At 39.6% G+C, this 19632-nt stretch overlaps 1 protein-coding gene across 1 annotated transcript in view; it reads right to left on the bottom strand.

Annotated features, from left to right (window-relative positions):
• The window catches only part of HOOK3 (hook microtubule tethering protein 3), a 2251851-nt gene that overhangs the window by 235572 nt on the left and 1996647 nt on the right, over positions 1-19632 (bottom strand). Inside the window, exon 18 of the mRNA XM_044060904.1 lies at positions 18288-18370. Within this exon, the coding sequence (XP_043916839.1) occupies positions 18288-18370 (83 nt within the window). The remainder of the gene's footprint in view (positions 1-18287; positions 18371-19632) is intronic.

Genomic DNA, 19632 nt, shown 5'->3' with positions numbered 1-19632 from the left:
CATGCACTATACTCTATTCCTAGGTGCATGGATCATCCTGCAACAGTTACGGCTAATATAAGACAAAAGATGAGGAAATCACACCCCTATGATGCAACATCCTCAGATCAGATAGGAAAAAGAAAAATGCATGAGATATGTCAATACTATTCAGAAATAATCTAGTAATGTTGCCTTCCTAACTCACCCCCCTCCCAACTTGGTGTTCCCGAAGGGTCCATTCTTGGCTCTTTACTTTTTAATATATTCAGAAATTACTTTCACACAGCAAGTAAGCACATTGCCATAGTCCAGATGATTCAACTTCATCTGTTTTGTCCAAACTCTAGGAAAATATACATAAAATCCTTTATTTCCATGGAAACATGACTAAGAAGACTCTCAATTACTTCTAAACCATAAAGATATACATATATTCAGCAGTCATTTGCTCTTACCTGTTTAATGGAATAATTGCTTACTGACTGAACTTGACTAAGAAGATGGAGGACTGTTATGAGGTTCTCTGCTATAAAAGATTAGGGGTTTCCAACTCCAACCTTTACGAAGGCTGCATGAAGATTACTGCACACAGCTGAGATGCATAGTCTCAAACCAAAAAAGAACGACTTGCTTATTTATTTATGTACTGCATTTAATTACTGAGAAAGTCCAGTTGGGCTAAACATGTTTTTCAGCAGAGTCCTGGGAAGAAAAGGTCCAAGTGACATAAAACTGTAGAAATACAAAGACAAACACAGAAACAGCAAACATTGCTGTTTGAGGCAAAAGGAATACAATGCAATATAATCAAGATTCACACTGAAATATAAATAGAGTTGTTTTCTCATTACATTACACAATTAAGTGATGGGTTAATACCTTAAACACTGCCAACATGCTTAGTGAAAGAGTACATATCACACAAGGTCTCTACAAGTATATGACTTCAGAGTACAAAATTTAACACCAAACATCAAGAATGAATTACAGTGTTTGCCAGTCAAACGACCATCAACTGCTCAATTACAACTTTGCCGGTTCTCCTTGGGTTTAGAAAAAAATTGGAACCTAGTGGAAGAATGAGTTCAACAAAAGTAATACGCAAGTGCTCTGTCCACAGAGCTCAATTAGGAAAGCTTCCTTAATATCAGTTTCAGAAAATACATTGATAAATAGAAAGCCTACGCAATCAATAATAACACATTACATTAGTATAAAAAGAAATTGTCAATACGCACATCATCACAAGATCTTTAATACGGCACTGTGCAGTGGTAACAGATAATAACTCCTCTCCAACAGCCCCATCTAGGTGCAATGTTTCAAAGATGCATAGCTACATGACTACATGCCATGGTATCAGTGGGATATTGGTATCATGTCCCCTAGTTTTGATAACAAGGAATCTATGAAAGAACCATTTGAAAGGCAAAAAAAGCTAGAAAAATATAAACAGTGAAAGGGAAAAAACATTCACAGTAAGTGGAGGAATCATCCAACTACAGGGGAAAAGATTAAGGGTAATAAACACCTACTAAACGTGACCCTCTCAACCATTAGCAAATATGGTAAGACTACGGGGAGGGGGTTATACTCGTCAGAAAGTAATGGCTGTGAAGAATCACAAATAGTAAATGAGAGGCAAAGGAAGAGAGGATAAAAAGGCTGAATTTTGCAGCACAGAAGTGTCACAGGAGGCTGAATTCCTGAACTGGTTATAAAACTATACTGCTTAACAAATATATACACCAAACAAATGGGCACAGGTGCCTGAAATGGACATACTCTTGAAGTTAATGTCAGAAGCAGAGTCATCTCCTAACCCCACCAGCCAACTGACCTTGCTGTTGGCTAATGGCTGGATGTTTATGCAATGATTAAAGACAATGCAGCTGCAAAACATTTGCTCCTCAAAACGCTAAGCCTTTTCTATGTGGAAACAAATAAGACAAAAAGCTGAATCATTTCCTTTGCTCATGCACTTATTTTACACAGAACCTAAGCTGATGGTAGACATTTAGGATACAAAGTACTCTCCTCTGAATCCTGCCTCCATAATGAAAACCAGGAGATAAATGGTCTAATTAAGGGGTATTACTCGACCCACCTTTCAGAGAAACTACATCCACATTAAAGGGATAGTCGGTCCTTATGAAGGACCTGGTAAGGCTCCTTAGAAATAACAGCTTGCAATTATGATATCCATTTGTTGGATGCAATGATCAAAAAAAAAAGCACCTCCTTCCAGCAGAAGAACTTGAGCTCCTTCAAGTTGGTTCTTTCAAGAAAAGTGACATGATGAGGGTGACAATCTTGGTTCAGTTTGCAAAGGGTACTCAAAGGAGCCCAAAAATGAAGCACTCCCTTTAGTGAATGTTTGGGAACCTAGGCATGATCAGAGTATTGCTGTCTATGACCTCATGATGTACAGCCATTATTGACACAAGTGTCCTGAGTGTCAAATAACTTGATCCCAAATCACAACAATGTGTATAGATGCTGACCACATAAACCACTAAGTTCACTAACTCCACAGATGTGATGCATACTTTTATGGACTAGAGGGAAGGATGCAGTATGCCCTTGTCATAACAGTTCTGTCACAGGGGAAGCTTCCTACAAATTCTGACTCCTTAGTCATACGACAAGATACAATCAATGCATCTACTGAAGGGATAAGACCTTTAGCTGAAGACCACTGTATTTAAAACCATCTCGAAAATTCATCACAATGATCAGGATGGCCTCCAGGACATCGTAAATTCAATCATCTGAAGCCGTACTTTTCTGGACCAACAAAAGGTAACAAGACCGAACCTGGTTTTCTTTTTTTCCTTTCTGAATAGTACTAACAGTCATACAAATCAAGGAAAACAGCAGCATGCAAGAAAGTACAGTTGTGTACACTTACCACAAATGTAGATGTTCAAGTGTATTCACTGTTGCAGTCATCACATTTGGGTTATCTGCTTGCAGTAGCCCTCAGTCGGCCTGATTATCAAAGTCTTGGTGCCTGCGTTGGTTGCAGTCTCATCTTCCGTAACGTCAGGTAGTCAGGGCAGCCGACGCCATTACATCAGTTTTCTTGCCCCAGATGTCAGGAGCCCCCTCTAATCGGAAGCAAATATATATATATATATATATATATATATATATATATATATATATATATACACACACACACACACACACACACACACACACACACACACACACACGCAAGGTTACACCTCCAACAAAAAAGCAAATACACCAGAAATCTTTTAAGCATAGTAAAGGAGAGTAAAGGTATAGCCAAAATAAGTCAGGGAGCTGGAGGGAGGGTAACCAGGACTGCAACAGTGAATACACTCAAACTTCTCCATTTATGGTAAGTGTACACAACTATACTATGTTCTTCGTGTTTCACTGTTGCAGTCATCACATTTGGGTAGATTCCCAAAGCTAAGGATGGGAAAAGGCATTTAGATAGCATTAGGACCAGCTATAAGGCCCTTCAAGACTGCAGTGGCAAAGCCAGCTCTGGATTTAGAGAAAACTGGTAAATGGTAATGCTTGGTGAAAGTATGTACAGAACTCCAGGTAGCAGCTTCTAGGATGTCCCTGGTAGGTACACCTCTGAGAAAGGCTGTAGAGGTAGATGCAGCCCTGGTGGAATGGGGTCTAATCCCCTGTGGGATAGGTTTTCCATGGTGCTTATAGCAAAAATTAATGCAATGGCCTATCCATTTAGAAATGGTTTGCTTTGAAATAGCCTTCCCCTCTGCCCCTGCAGCAAATGCCACCAGCAGCTGTTCAGATTTCCTTTGAGGTTTGGTCCTGTCCAAATAAAATCTAAGTTGTCTGTGCACATCTAAGGAGTGCAGTATCCTTTCCCCTTTGTTCTGTGGATTAGAAAAGAAGGTTGGCAAATGATTGGACTGATTAAAAGCCACACTGGATACCACCTTGGGCATGAAGGAGGGATTGGTCCTGAGGGAAACCCTGTCCACATGAAATATGATGAAAGGCTCCACTGCCATAAGGGCCTGTAGTTCAGATACCCTTCTTGCTGAAGTAATTGCTAAAAGGAAGGCTGTTTTCCAGAAAGAAATTTTAACTCTGTACTTGCAGCTGGCTCAAAAGGAGGAAGAGTGAGTTTTTCCAATACAAAGTTAAGGTCCCAGGCTGGAGATGGGACGCTACTGGGTGGTCTTAAGTTTCTGGCCCCTCTGAGGAACTGCTTGAGCAGTAGATGAGAGAAGAGGGGTGGTTCTGTGTTGTAATGAGCTGAAATGGCTGAGGCATGAATTCTGATGGAGGAAAAAATAAGGCCCTTGTGAAGCTTCTCAGTTAAATTGAAGAATGTGAGGTAAATTGGGCGTTGCTGTGCCCATCCCTTAAGTTCCAGGCACAGAATCTTTTCCATTTTTCAGCATTAGATTTTCTAGTACTAGGCCACCTTGCCTCCAAAATGACATCCAACACTTGTTTGCTGAGGGATGGTAATGGAGAGATTAGAAAATTACGCGAATAAGAAAAAACTCACTTTAATAAACAAACAAAGCTTTCGGGAATAACCCTTCTTCAGTGTTGGGTTATTCCCGAAAGCTTTGTTTGTTTATTAAAGTGAGTTTTTTCTTATTCGCGTTGTTTCTTGGATATTTGAGTTGGTGAATACAGAAGAAGATAGACCTTAAGGTTGAAGTTTTTGTCTTGAGATTAGAAAATTAGCCAGGCTTGTAAAACTGAAGACAAAACCACGACCAACCTGGAAACGAACCTTTTATTAACAAAGTTTGTTAAAGCGCTTTTCGGCTTACAATAGTTAGCCTTCTTCAGAACAATCAAGCAACAAGTTCCACGTATTTTTTATAGTAAAAAAGGCGCCAAAACTAAACAGTTAATGCCTCATTAAACAATTAAATTTTAAAAGTATTTTACAATTAAAATTAAAATGCACATGACTAATTATTTCAGGTAAACTCAAAAGTAACCATTTCTACATTGTTAAAAAACGTTAGTTTCTGAACTAACTTTAACTAAAGAAAATGCTACTTAGTATCATAACTTTAAGTGTGTGTTTAAAAATAATAATCATACACTATATATTAAAAACTATCTCGCCAAACTTTTTAATTTCAAAAGGACACCTATTGAAAGGGCGTCATTAAGCCCGGGGAACCTACTTGCATCTAGTTTAACTTGCCATTTCAATTCTAATTCTAATAATTTTAAAGAATGTGGACCACCCCTAAAGTTACTTTCTAATTTATCGATAACCATGAATTTAAATGAGTGATCGACATAAGAGATAATGTGCTTCGCTAGTGCGTTGTCAGCCTTCTTGTGGGAAATAGCGTACATGTGTTCATAAATTCTATCTCTGAGTCTCCGCTCAGTTTTTCCCACATAGAAGGCAGGACAACAGTTGCATTTAGCTAAATAAATAATGTCTTTAGAATTACAGTTGTACTTGTTATGTAGTTTATATTTGACTTCATCTAACATGAAGAAATTATTTACAAAGATATGTTTACACATATTACAAGCCTCACATTTAAACATCCCAGTCGACTTCCTCAATGAATTGGCCTGAAACTTTAGAATATCTTTTAAATTACGGCCACGTTTGAAAATAACCTTAGGTGCATGTCCTATTTTGTCCATTAAATTCAAATTGTTTCTTAATAGGTTCCAGTTTTTATTAAGTATATTAATACATGAAAAACTTGTTTTTACATATGTTGTGGAAAAGTTATTAGTTCTGTTAAAATTGTTATTTCTATATTGTGAAACATTAGTCTCATCACTACTCAAGTTTATGTTGGTCACATTGTCTATACTATGGGCTTTAATAGCCAATAAAGGTTTGAAAATGTTATTTTCTCTCTTTGTTTTTACCTCGGCTATCATCTCTTCTAAGAGCTCCAACGGGTACTCTCTTTTAGTGAATGCTTCTTTTAAAAATAAGCATTCTTCATCGAATTCAAAATCGAGAGTAACTATCCGGGCCGCTCTTACTAACTGCCCTTTTATGACCGCCTTCTTTTGATAGAAAGGATGGCAACTTGAGTAGTGGAGAAATGTATTCGAGTATGTAGCTTTACGATAAATTCTCGATAAGTAACTGTTCATTTCAACATTTTTGGATAACAGTATGTCTAGATATGAAATTGAGTAACTGTCAAAGGTGTACGTAAATTTCAAAAATTCAGTCGAAGTATTAAAAGAGTCGACTAGGAGTGAGGCTGTGTTGTCATTACCCTTTATTAAAATAAAGATGTCGTCAAGGTATCTAGTATAAAAAACTACTGTGTCCAAGTACAACTTTAATTTGAAAACAAAATCAGATTCCCAAAAAGCCATCACTAAATTTGCCACACTTGCCCCACAAGGGGAACCCATAGCAATACCTATTTTCTGAACAAAAAAAGATGCATCAAAGATAAAAAAATTATATGAAAGAACCAAATCTAAAAGTTCAGAAACCAAAAAGATGTCTTTTTTTGGGACATTATGTTTGTACATCATAAGTGTTACCCATTCGGTAGCTATGGTGTGTGGGATACAAGTGTATAAATCTTTGACGTCAATAGTTAAAAAGTTGTGATTGGCGTCAAATTCAAGAGTGTTAACCTGTTCCAAGAAAGACCAAGAGTCTTTGCAGATTTGTTTTTCACTTGCTACTATCTTTTGTAAAAAAAGAGTCAATAACTTTAGCACAAACATATAAAGGTGATCCTCTTCCATCTACCAGTGGTCTCATAGGGGGATTGGATAAGTCTTTATGGATTTTAGGAATCCCAAAGAAACTCGGGTAGGTGGGAAAAGAGGTGGTCAAATAGTTTAAGAAATTCTGATCAATACGCCCTTCCATAAATAAGTCATTGATACATGTTTTCACTAAATTATAAGCTTTATTCACCTCAGATCTAGAGCTCGGTGAATAAGATTCATTGTCCAACATAGCTCTCATCCTACAACTGTAGTCATCGATATCAAATACTACGATACCACCGCCTTTGTCTGGCTTACATAGTCGAATCTTTTGTGAGTGGACAAGTTTAATTAGATCAATTTCTTCAGGGTTAATTGCTCCTTTAGTTCTCTCCTTAGCCAAAGATCTAAAGTCCAATTCACAAACACTCTCAAACATTTGTATAGCAGGATGTAGGGGTGGGTTGAATGTACTGGGTATATAAAAGCTTAAAGATGGTCCTGCACTAATAGTATCACCAAAGAAATATTGAAAGTTTAACTTTCTCTTATAAAGTTTGAGGTCAAGAATAGCTGACGTAAGGTCAAACTTCGTATAAGGGACATATGTTTGTCCTTTAGATAGTAATTCAACCAAGTCTAATGATAATGGGCAAGAAGAAAAATTACAGACTTTAAAGTCTTTACTCTTGTTATACATAATTATAGGCTTTTGTGGAGCTGAAAAGTTCTCAAGATTACCTAAGACAGTACTTTCGTCATCATCATTATGGAAGCTAGCAACAAAAAATTCTTGTGTGTCAATGGAGGGGGGCTCGGCCTGAATCAAAAATTCATTAACTCCGATTTCCTCCTCAGTTAAAAATTTTTAGACCTTGTGTTAAAGTTATGCGTAGGTCTTTGTTGCTTAGGTCTTGCCCCATTGTAGTCATGGTTTGAACTTCTGTTAGAAGGAGTGGCAGTTTTAGTGTTAATAAACCTTGAGTTAGTGTTGTGGTTGTTTTTTGAATTATTCTGAAGTCTTTCACTTCTTCTTAAAGTTGGAAATTCTGTGTCATCATCTAGGTAGTTATTATCAAATTCAACATTATCAACAGTAGTGTCATTAGGATATGAACATTTACAACTAGTACATTCAGTCAAAGAACAAGCATTATGACTAGTATTTCTAAAAGTAGTACGTTGCCAAGACTGTGCTAAAGAAGGCACAGGATATGCTGTGCCTTCCTTATAGGCTTTAATGTCTCTTTCAAGTTTTCTGTTCTTATTTACTTGCAGTTTACTCAGGTGTTTATCAATGCTCGTTATTGACCTAGAGTAATCATATTTGTACCTATAAAACTCAGAATCACTAGTTACAATTTTGTCCAAGTCCAAGACGGTGTCAGTCAATTCACTAACCAAGATAGAGTAATGTTTAATCATAAGGTTAAGCAAATCAGCTCCCTGTCGTTCAAACAACTGTACAAGTTCTTTATGAAAGGGAGAATCATTTACCAAACCTGTAGGGTATTGAGTTCTACGTAGACCCTTTGGTATAACCTTAACAGTCAAACATTCTTTAAAATAAGCGATCTCAAGCTGTGTCTTTTTCAGTTTCAGCAAGTAATTGTCAAGAGCTTTTAAGTTACTTACAATGTCTGGTGTGGCATTCTTGTCTTGTAACAGTTCTTCCCTATTAGTGTTGGGAAGAGCTTGTTCTGCTGAGTTTCTCCCAAATACAAAGGTGTCTTTAATCAACGAAGACATTGTTGGCGAGTTATTAGTTGCAGAAGTAAAAGAAGTACGCTGCCCAGAAGGAATGATTGACGTAGCGTTAACTAATGGAACAGATGGCTGGGAAACAGCATTTGGATATGTTTGTATAAGCAAGTCCTTTTGTCTGCTGATGTTTGACGTAGTTCCCGTTGACCCTTGATCTGGTGGCGGTGTACTGTCATCACTGAAAGTGATCATGGAATTACCTTCGGTTCTACAACTATGTTTTCCATTCAACCGGTCAATGGTAGAGTTAAAGCTATCAGTATGCAAAATATTCGAATCAGCAGCTTTTGCAGTCATAAATTCTTTAAATATTTTCTGATTTGAGTCTACCTGATCTAGTCATGTGCAAAGTGCATCAATCTTTTCCATAAGTAATCCGAAGTTCGCATTTTCGGTAACTGGCAAACGTGCTTTAGCAGTTATATTGTTGGGGTCAGCTGTATCAGTTAGTTGAGATCCCAAAAGGTTCGGTGCAACAGGTGAAGTCGGGTGGAACGCCATGAAACTTAGAAATAAGTAGACTCCACAAAAACAGACTTGTAAAACTGAAGACAAAACCACGACCAACCTAAAAACGAACCTTTTATTAACAAAGTTTGTTAAAGCGCTTTTCGGCTTACAATAGTTAGCCTTCTTCAGAACAATCAAGCAACAAGTTCCACGTATCTTTTATAGTAAAAAAGGTGCCAAAACTAAACAGTTAATGCCTCATTAAACAATTAAATTTTAAAAGTATTTTACAATTAAAATGCACATGACTAATTATTTCAGGTAAACTCAAAAGTAACCATTTCTACATATGAATAAAAAAAACTCACTTTAATAAACAAACAAAACTTTCGGGAATAACCCTTCTTCAGTGTTGGGTTATTCCCGAAAGCTTTGTTTGTTTATTAAAGTGAGTTTTTTCTTATTCGCGTTGTTTCTTGGATATTTGAGTTGGTGAATACAGAAGAAGATAGACCTTAAGGTTGAAGTTTTTGTCTTGAGATTAGAAAATTAGCCAGGCTGCCAGGGTCAGGGTTTGAAGCTGAGGGTGCAGAATCTGGCTCTCCTGCTGTGACAGCAGGGTAGGGGTCTGAGGCAGGTGCCATGCAGCCAGCAGTGACAAACTGCACAAGAGGGGGTACAACAGTGATGGCGTGGCCAGTCTGGTGCAATCAGTATCGTCCTTGGTTTGTCCTGTTTGATCTTTAGTAGCACTTTGGAGAGGAGAGGCAGAGGAGAAAAGGCTTAAACTGATCGATTTTTCCAGCTGAAGGACAGAGCATCCACTTTCCAAGCTTGTTTGTGGGGAGTCCTTGTGCAGAATTTGTCCAATTGGTAGTTCAGGGGGGAAGCAAACAGGTCTCTATCTGGGCACCCCCATTTGTTTATCAACATGTTGAAAATCTTTTGTTCCAGTTTCCACTCGTGTGGGTCCATGACATTTTTGCTGAGTTCATCTGCCAGTGTATTTGGTTTTCCTGGCAGGGATTGAGCCTGTAGATGCACTTGGTAGCTCAAGGCTGTGTTCCACTGAGCCATGGCTAGTCTGCAGAGGGGTAAGAATGGGTACCCCACCCTCCCACTTGTTTATGTACCACATAACAGTGGTGTTGTCCATCCTTACCATTAATTGTCCTGGAAGAATGTGGTCCTTGAAGGCTGTCAGGGCATTCTGTACAGCTAACATTTCTTTTTGATTGATATGCACATGCATTTGAATAGGGTTTCATTTGCCCTGAATGCATTTCCCTGCCAGGTGAGCCCCCTATGCATAATCTGATGTGTATGTTGTTAGAATTTGGGAGGCAGGGGGTAGAGTGAATGGTAGTCCCTTGTTTTGGCGGCAGGCCTCTACCCACCAAAGGAACTCTAGCTGTAGGCAAGGTATGATAGGGATCATTGCTTCTAGATCTTGAGAATGTTGACACCATAGGCTTTTTAGATACCATTGTAGTTTCCTCATATGCAGTCTTGCACATGAAATTAGTAGAATGCAGGAGGCCATGTACCCAAGGCTTGCAGTATTTGCCTTGCAGACAGTAGGGTTTTTGTGGCCATTAGTTTGAAGTAAGTTGTCAAATGAATTTGTTTCTCTGGAATGAGGAAAGCCATCTGAGAAGGTGTGCTCAAGCTTGCATCTAGGAATATAATTTGTTGACAAGGTACCAGATGTGATCTATTTTCGTTTTTGGTGTACCCCAGACAAATGAGCACCTTTTGTACAAATGCCAGATGATTCAAAAGTATGTCCTGGCTTTCTGCCTGAATTAGACAATCATCCAGGTGTGGGTATATTTGAATATTTCTTTGCCTGCAAAATGCAATGACTGGAGCTAGGCACTTTGTGAATACCCTGGGCACAGTAGATAAGCCAAAGGGCAGTGCAGAGAACTGATGGTGAGTGCAGCCTGCTTTGAAGCGTAGGTATCTTCTGCAAGACTCCCTGATTGGGATGTGCAGGTAGGCTTCTTTTAAATCCAGTGTTGCCAACCAGGCATCTTTGCCTAGCATAGGAAGTAACTGGTGAAGAGTTAGCATCTTGAATTTTGGAATCACCAAAAAGGTGTTTAATATAGAAAGGTCCAGGATAGGACGCCAGGAGTCATCTTTTCTGGGTACCAGGAAAAGTCAAGTCTTGAGTAGAAACCTTGTCCCTTTTCCTCTTCTGGTACAGTTTGAATAGCCTTCATGCTTAAGAGAGAGAGAGTACTTGCTTTTGAGCCTCTGCCCACTGATTTGGGGGTAGATCTGGCCAACTGTTTGGGGTTGGTAATGTGTGGAAGTGAAATCTGTATCCTTGGGAAAATATATTTAAAACCCATTTGTCGTGGGTAATGAGTTCCCAGTTTTTTGCCTGCAGAGCAATCTTTCCCTCTAAAGGAGCAGCCAGTTGAGAAGTGCTTGGAAGTTTTAAGGTTAAGTCAAAAGTATCATAAGCAAATTCAGTCCTAGGTCTCTTAGAGAGGGAAGGTTCGCTTCCCCTGATTAAAGTAATAAGGTCTTCAGCCATTCTTATCTGTTTTTTAGGCATGGAGGCCTGACCATGCGGTCTGGACGTCAGTTTTCTAGGCATAGTTCGAGTTTTAGGCCTTGAAGAAGAAGATGGTGTTGGTTTAATATGCAAGTCAGTAGGCCTGAATACACCCTCAGAAGCTGGTGCCTGCACAATGGCTCCAGACCCATCCAAGGTAGAGACATCCGCAGGCTCCACAGTTGAAGCATCTCGCTGCATACCGGACTCCGAACGGGGTCTCAGTAGAGGCCTACGAATCTAAAGTAGCGGGTGTCAGGGGCTGCAAAAGCACTTCACTCAGTACTGGCGGACTGGCGACTGGCTTAGGAGAAGCATCGTCTGCAGCTTTGGACCTAGGTGGCCTGTCTCTGTCTTTATCATTGCGTTTTTTCGGAATGTCGATAGTCGGATGGCTTACCGAAGACATATCTGGATAACTGAACCGAGTACCAAAATATTTAGAAGCATAAATATACCGACGATGAATAGTTCATTGCTTAAATAAGGCACAAAACCGACAGCGAGGTACGTCGTGGTCAGGGCCTAGGCAAGGAATACAGTACGAATGAAAATCTTTGTGAGGTATTTGCTTTCCACAAGAAATACAATTACTGACTTTTACTGACATCAGTTTGGAGCAAGAAAAAGTTTCCCCAATGGAGTACTTAGCTTTAGTTGAAGACATTGGTTCTGTAACTCGAAAACAAAAATTTCAGGAGTCTGCTGACTGGCACGTGCGAACTGCTTCTGCTTCGGGCACCGCACGGCAAGAAAGACTGGGGTAATGGTGTCGGCTGCATGCTTTATACCTCTGACTAACTGACGTCATGGAAGATGAGACAGCAACCGACGCAGGTCCCAAGACTTTGACAATCAGGCCGACTGAGGGCTACTGCAAACAGATAACCCAAATGTGATGACTGCAACAGTTAAACATGCAGAACATCCAACCTCTCTACTCCAGGAAGATCAACACACATTTCAATATCCACACCTTTTGCCCAAATGCTGGGGACAGAACTTACCAGGGACTACACTCTCCATGATCAAAGTCTGAGATGCCTCAAGTCTAGAAGACTCAGTGTGAGAAAAAGGACTGCCCTAAGCACTACACCACTGCTTTTTATATCTGTTATGACACTAATAGTGGTACGCTCACATCTGATGAAGGTTTTTTATAAGATTAAAACACAGTGAAACGTTAATCGATTGTGTCTGTATCTTTTATATTTGTTTGTATTTTATCACAAGTGTCACCATTAAAGTTTAAATTTTGGATCATGTTTGTCCTTCGAAAAGTGCCTTTTACATTTTGGTTTATTAGTTTGTTGTCTGGGCGCTTTACATCCACTTGGTTTCACTTCAGAAGATGCCAGGAAGAGGGAAAGAGGGAGAGGAGTTGAGGAAGAATGAAAATTGACAAAACAGATGCCTAGTTATGCATGTTTATATTTGACGATGTCCTTTTCATTCTTCAACATATGGGACAGAGTCCCAAGCTACACAAGTCTTGGGTGACTGTCATGGAAGGATACTCTTGAGAACTATTGAACCAAAAGCAGCTCTGCTTCTGAAAATGATGCCCAATTTGTAATGAGTAATAAACGTATGAGCATCAGACCAGGTGGTTGCTGCACAAATATTATCAATGGAAGTTCTAGACCAGAAGGTAGCCATGGATCTAGGTGAATGGACCTTACGTGGTTTTGGTAAGGAGAAACACTAATAAAAATAAATCCAGGAAAAGCAATTAGTAAACCATTTGGCCATTGTAACTTTAGAAACTGAGAATCCAGATGACTTGGTAAAAAGGAGACGAACAGCTGGCCCAGTTTTCTGAACTCTCTTGTTCTGTATAAGTAGAAACATAGTGGTCTATGTACATCTTAAATATGTAGCACGTATTCTCCCTTGTTCAAATTTTTTGGAAAGAAGACTGGTGAATGATTGGCTTGATTTTATATTTGATTCAGAAGCCACTTTTAGTAGGAAGGAAGGACTGGTTTGTAAGGTAACCCTGTCTGTACGAAAAACAATGCATGGATTTTTCAGTGAAAGCCTGGAGGTCAGAAAACCTTTTAGCATAAGTAATAACTAGAAACTAGCACTTTCTTTAAAAAGGAGAAGATAAAAACTCTAATAAGAAGAAATATGGGGCAACAAAGGGATCAATGTCATTTTACAGGGCCCGAATTGAAAATCTTTCCACTTGCTCTTGTAAATTCTCTTAGTGGAATCTTTCTGTGAGGACAAAAACATATCACGAACCAGGAAAGCAAACCTGGGCTATCTAGCTGTTAATGGAAATGGAGAAACCATGCAGTTAGTTTAAGGGTTGGAATACTGGGATGTTTTATCCTTGAGGGATTTGACAGATGGCCTGGACTGGGGTCCAGTATCCAAGGAGGATAACGAAGATGAGACCAAAGGAAGAGAAACCAGACCTGATGAGGCCAGAATGGGGCAATAAGGAAAACTGAGCTCTTCAACTGGCTCTCTTTCTGTAAGAGTTTTGGGATCAGAGGTACTGGGGGAATAGACAAAGGAGACCAGAGGGCCAAACATGGACTACAGCATCTGTCAGTGCCTCCAAATAATGCGGATCAGTGCAAAGTACCTGCTGCATTTGCTGTAGAGGGAGAAGCAAAGAAATTACAGCAAGGTTGGCCCCAACGATAGAAAAACTTTCTCCACCACAGATAAAGAGACCACTTGTGAGGCATCAGAATGGATCTGCTGAGCTTGTCCAATAGTACACTGTATTTTCCAGGGATGTGCATTGCTATTAAAAAGCAGTTGCAGGAGACTCGCCATGACTATATTCTCACAGCTTCTCGACAGAGGGGATAAGATCAAGTTCCACCTTAGTTTGTTGATATACCAAACCACAGAAATGTTGCCTGTTTGAATCACAATGGTCCCCAGAGGAAGAACATCCAAAAATGTCTGCAGTGCTAGAAGGGCCACTCTCATCTCCTGGACATTGACATTCAAACTGGTCTCTTGGGGAGGCCACATACCTTGGACTATCCTTCTCAAAAACTGTCCCCCTCACCCCAGTTGGGAGGCATCAGTGGTTACATTGGCTATTGGGGAAGAAAGAGCAAAGGAGTGACCTGTGAGAGTGTCGTCCAACTAGAGCCACCATTAAAGATGGTGTCTGCATTCCTGAGTGAGTATGACTGGGTAGGAAAAAGGTTGTCGAAGAACAGACCACTGAACAGCTAAAGTGCATTGGAGGACATGCATATAGTAATGTACTAAAGGGACTAATACTATAGATGCTGCCATTGAACCTAGAGCCTGTAGAACCAGTCTAGCCGGGGAAGCCGTGGCCAGCCGCAATGGAGCAGACACCTGCAACGTTGGCAAGCCATGACTCTGAATGGATTCATATTTTGAGGAGGGAGCTGGACTCGAGCTATGTAGCACCAAGGCACCAAAGGGCAAGTAAGGCTCTGACAACATCGGAGTCAACCCCACTGATCCCAATTCGAGGGAACAGGAGCAGAAGTGGTCAGGGAGACAGTCGGCATCAAAGATGTTATTCTTTTCGGCTTTGACACCTACACTCTCAGATCCTGGTGCTCCAAAACTGAAGGACAGATCAGAGAAGGAGATATATTTGTATGAGAGGTGGATGCAATGCTTATGAATCCGATGGGAGATTGAGCCGGCATAACCCCCATCTGGATCTGAGCTCTGAGGAACTTTTTCATCATCCTATCCAATTCTGCTTCAGACTCACTCCTGGAGGACCTGATAGATGAGGTGGTAGACTGAAGTCTGGAGTGATTCCATGGAGTTTGCATCAGAAGGGAATGGATCTAAGGAGATACAGGGTCTATGCTGACTTCGGGTGAATGAGTTCCCTGCATGTGAGAAATACCAGCGATCTGATCTGATGGTTTCAGATCCATGGGTTAAGCAGAAGGAGTACACAAAATGACTATCGGATTCGAAGGCTTAGAATCTGTAGACTTCCTCTTTGGAACCAATAAGACTGGATCCTAAAACTTCTATATTTTTTGTTGAGGCTCCAAGGACGAAGAAGTCTTTGGAGACCTAAGTGGGGATCATTTTCTGTGCTCCAAGATTTGCTGGGGGTTTGAGCCCCTGAGAGAGAAGAGGAGGAAGGAGGTAATAACTTGGCAGCCTGGCACACTAAAATAGCTATGTAATCCTACTGGTGGTACCTATCAATATAGGGCTTGTATCTCTGAAAAGGCTCTATTTTCTGGTAACATTTTGAGAAAGAAATCTGGATATTAACTTATAAACTGTATTTGGGTTGTGCCTTCATGAGCAAAGGTAACAGGACAGTTGTGCCTTGACGATCAATTTCTTAAGGCCAACTAGCAATTTTCATTCTGTCAGCTTGAACCTTTTGAATTTCTAAAAAATGCAACTTCTGGTAACAAAATCTAGCTTTAGATCTGATGGTATATCTACCCTCATGACAAAAATGGTGAAGATATTCATTTTGAATAAAATCTGACGTTTGCAGTAGATTTGTTTGTGTCTTTCAGCTTTTCCCGGTTAGGGGTCGCCACAGTGGAACTCCGGTCCGCTAATGATTGGTAGTTGATTTTTACGTACCGGCTTGCCAGGACTGACGCACAACCTTCAACGAAGGTACGCCCATTCACGATTGTCTCCACGCAGAAGACGCTCTAGCTGAGAATTGAACCGGACAGCATCTTACTGTGAGGCGACAACGCTACTGCAGCACCACCACTGTAAAAAATGGGACCCATCTTAATTTTGTTCACAAAACAATAGATTCAGCTACATCTGAGCATAGAATATCCCAGCAGAACAAACACTTTCAAAATTGGTATAAATCCTTTAACTGTGAATTCATACAAATTATAAAAAGGACAGAAGTTGTGTTGATTTACCTATTGATTCAGTGACTAACAGACAGTACTGGCCCCATCACACACAGACTGCCCCCCTCCTCAACAATAACTACCTTCATATGGAGTACATTTATGACATTTCACTGTGATCATGTTAAAATTTCTGTCTTCAGCAACAGATTCTATGACACATGTACATATGTGTGCACGCACACACAGACACACACAAACTCCTGCACTCACTGGGTGCTCTTTTATGCAACAAATTCTAGTCACTCTGCACATGTATTCCAGCTTCTCTTATCACAGCCATACTGTCCATGATGTCAGTCACCCCACCCCAAAAAAATGACCTTTCATTTTTATCTCTAATTAAATAAAAAATACTTGTCCCAATAACATGTAATTTTGCTTGCGTCACTGAAACAATGGCCCTGACAAGCTAGACTGACAGCTAATTGCTTTCACACAGACTTCCTCTCCACTCTCCCAACAATCACTTTTTAATTTGGTACAGTTCTGATGTTCAGTTATGATCACTAACTGGTCTTACAATAGAAACAGCACTTTCTACTTGGAATTCAAAATACCCCAATTTTTTTCCCTGAAATCCCAGAGAGAGAGTCACTGTTTTGTGCAACTGTCCTGCTAGGATTTTTTTTTAAGATGAAAGAGAAAAGTATCTGGAAATCTCGCAACAAGCAAAAAGTCGCTGGTAAGCACCAACATCGGGCTTATCTAAACAAACACTGACAATGTTTAAATCACACAGTAACAGTCCCTGGGATTAACTGGCCATTACCTTCAACTGTGTCTCTTGCCTAGAAGCGGGACAGCATGCTTAAGAGCAGAATCTCATTGTACTTCAGGTTTACTGTGGGGTCATGATTTCTTTAAAAGTTTTGGATATTTATTTCATTCGCCCATTATGGTGCCCCCATCCTTGTTAACTTTCAGGCCTCACATAAATCAAAACTTGAACAATGCTGTAACAAAGTTGCTAAATTTGTAGAAAACACTCCTTTCAAGACCCACCACCATATAACATTAAAAGCCTAAACTAGTTACAACTACCCTAGCAATTAACATATACACACCTTCTTACCATCTATAAAATTATTCAGAATTCATCTGCTTGTCCAGCACTAAACATTCAACACACCTATGTTCCTAGTTGGTCATTATGATCCAGTGACCAAAAACTCCTGCCTGTCCACAAACCTATAAAATCTGCTGGGCATTGTCTCTACTTGTACCATGTTGCTAAGGACTGGAACTCCTTAGCTCTTTTCATTGGGTCAATACCCTCCCTCCCATCCTTCAAAACCATTCTGAAAGGCTACCTAGCTAAAAGCTGGCTCTGTTCTTTCTCAACACCAGGATAAACCATATCCCTACATGTGAGTACCTATCTAGTCATACCTTACAACTCTTTACTCTCCCTCTTTCACTCACTTCCTTACTTCTATCAATTCCTCTCCCCTGGTTTTGTCTCATATATACACCAGAAGCCTGCTTATCTCTCACTTCAAAATGCAATTCCTGTTCATCTTATACTAGTTTACCTTTAGCTTCTTCTCAAACTGGCTAAAATGTCTCTATTAAATCATTGTCCTATAACTTGCACCTATTCTCAGCCAACTGTTTTCATATTATGTCTAATTTAGTATAATTATTGTATTTCTGTATTATTTTTAAAGACTGTAAAATCATTGTTTTTAAAACATTTTGTAATACTTTGGAGCTTTTCTCCCCAGGCCTCTGATGAAAATGGGCTCCTAACCCAGTCGGACTTTTCTGGTAATCAAATGTCAATAAATAAACTGTATTAACAGTGTTTAACGTTAAACCGTTCTGTGGATATCAAAGAACATTTTTTATTCGTAGTCTTTGTCATTTTACAGTTGCAAAGTTAATATTCTGGCACTGGCACTGAGTAATGGAATACCTCAGCATCCACAGACAAGAAAAAAACTCACAGCTATTGTTATATCTGGATTCCAAATCCTCTATGATTGCTCGTTTCTTCTGCAATTCTGTCTTGGCTTCATGCAGTTTCTCCCTGAAAGAACCAAATTGCAGACTGAGATGGCAACAAAAGACAATGGAACCATCATAAGACATAAATGTCAACAGTTAAAATGATGAATTGTTTAAGCTCACATCTTGGACAAAAACACAATCAATTCTAAGTTTAACTTGCTGATTAACAATTTTCCTATTATACTATTAGAATGAGGACACTCTTAACAAATATAATCTTTAATAAAGAAAAGATTGAAAATAGTAAGGGAATCTATAAGTCAGTGATAGTTTCTGGTCTTTCTACTTTAGTCAGCAATCAGTTTACTTCTTAATACAACTTTGTTACTAAAATCTAAAATGTAATAAATACTTAAAACACAACTAATGCTGTTTTGTGTTGAAAACAAAATGAGGTTATTTAAAAAAAAACTAAATGAAGTTACTGAAAAAGAACTTATAAGCAGACGCAAGACTTATAGCAATGATTCATGTGAACTACAAAGGCATTAATTTTAGTAGCTGTCATCTACAATAACACATTAAATGCCTAATACGTACCTTTTAGTAGGTGATCATGAGATGTACACCAGCCTTTGTATTTACAAAGGTAACGTGTGAAAGTATAAATGCCTTCTGCTCACTATCTTTTGTGCATTTGCTGTGGACTACCACTATTCACAGAACTGAAGGTACTCTGCAAGGGCTTGCAATCACTGTTCAACCCTCAAGAGTGGCATACAAGAATACCTGGTACTCTAAATGCATAACCAGCACACCTGTGCCTGTGTAAATAGGCAGCTCTGTGTAAACCAAAACAACTACAAAGGGCTACTGTGCAAGGCAGATGTTTACTGAAAACCTTGCCTTACCAACTTGCTACATGGTAAGGCCTGCTGTGCAGTATTCAACTACCACACAGACTAATGACAGTACACACTACTGGCACGAATGACTGCGACTCAAAAATGAATCACAGTGATTCAATGTGTAGGTGGCACTGGGGTCATTATCTTACTATGACAACGAGGGGAGCTGGTGTTGTGTGAGCTTCAACTAGAAGGGATTTGCCTCCATCAGAAAGGGGGGAATGGGAAAAGGTAGGATGTCGTGGCACATTTGCCTGCACTGTACAGGACTCTTATCAGTAGGGATTTTCCAGCCATGTAATAAGTGTGTGTGTGTGTGTGTGTGTGTGTGTGTGTGTGTGTGTGTGTGTGTGTGTGTGTGTATGTATGGGGGGGGTTACATTGCGTCAAGGCTAGTACATTGCTCAATCCTGTCTACTGAGTAAATACAAGA

Source organism: Protopterus annectens, chromosome 2.part0 (assembly GCF_019279795.1).
Source record: "Protopterus annectens isolate FY-2018-M chromosome 2.part0, PAN1.0, whole genome shotgun sequence".
NCBI lineage: Eukaryota > Metazoa > Chordata > Ceratodontiformes > Protopteridae > Protopterus > Protopterus annectens.
The sequence above is the reverse complement of the archived record's forward strand: the minus strand, read 5'-3'. Positions and strand labels throughout refer to the sequence as shown.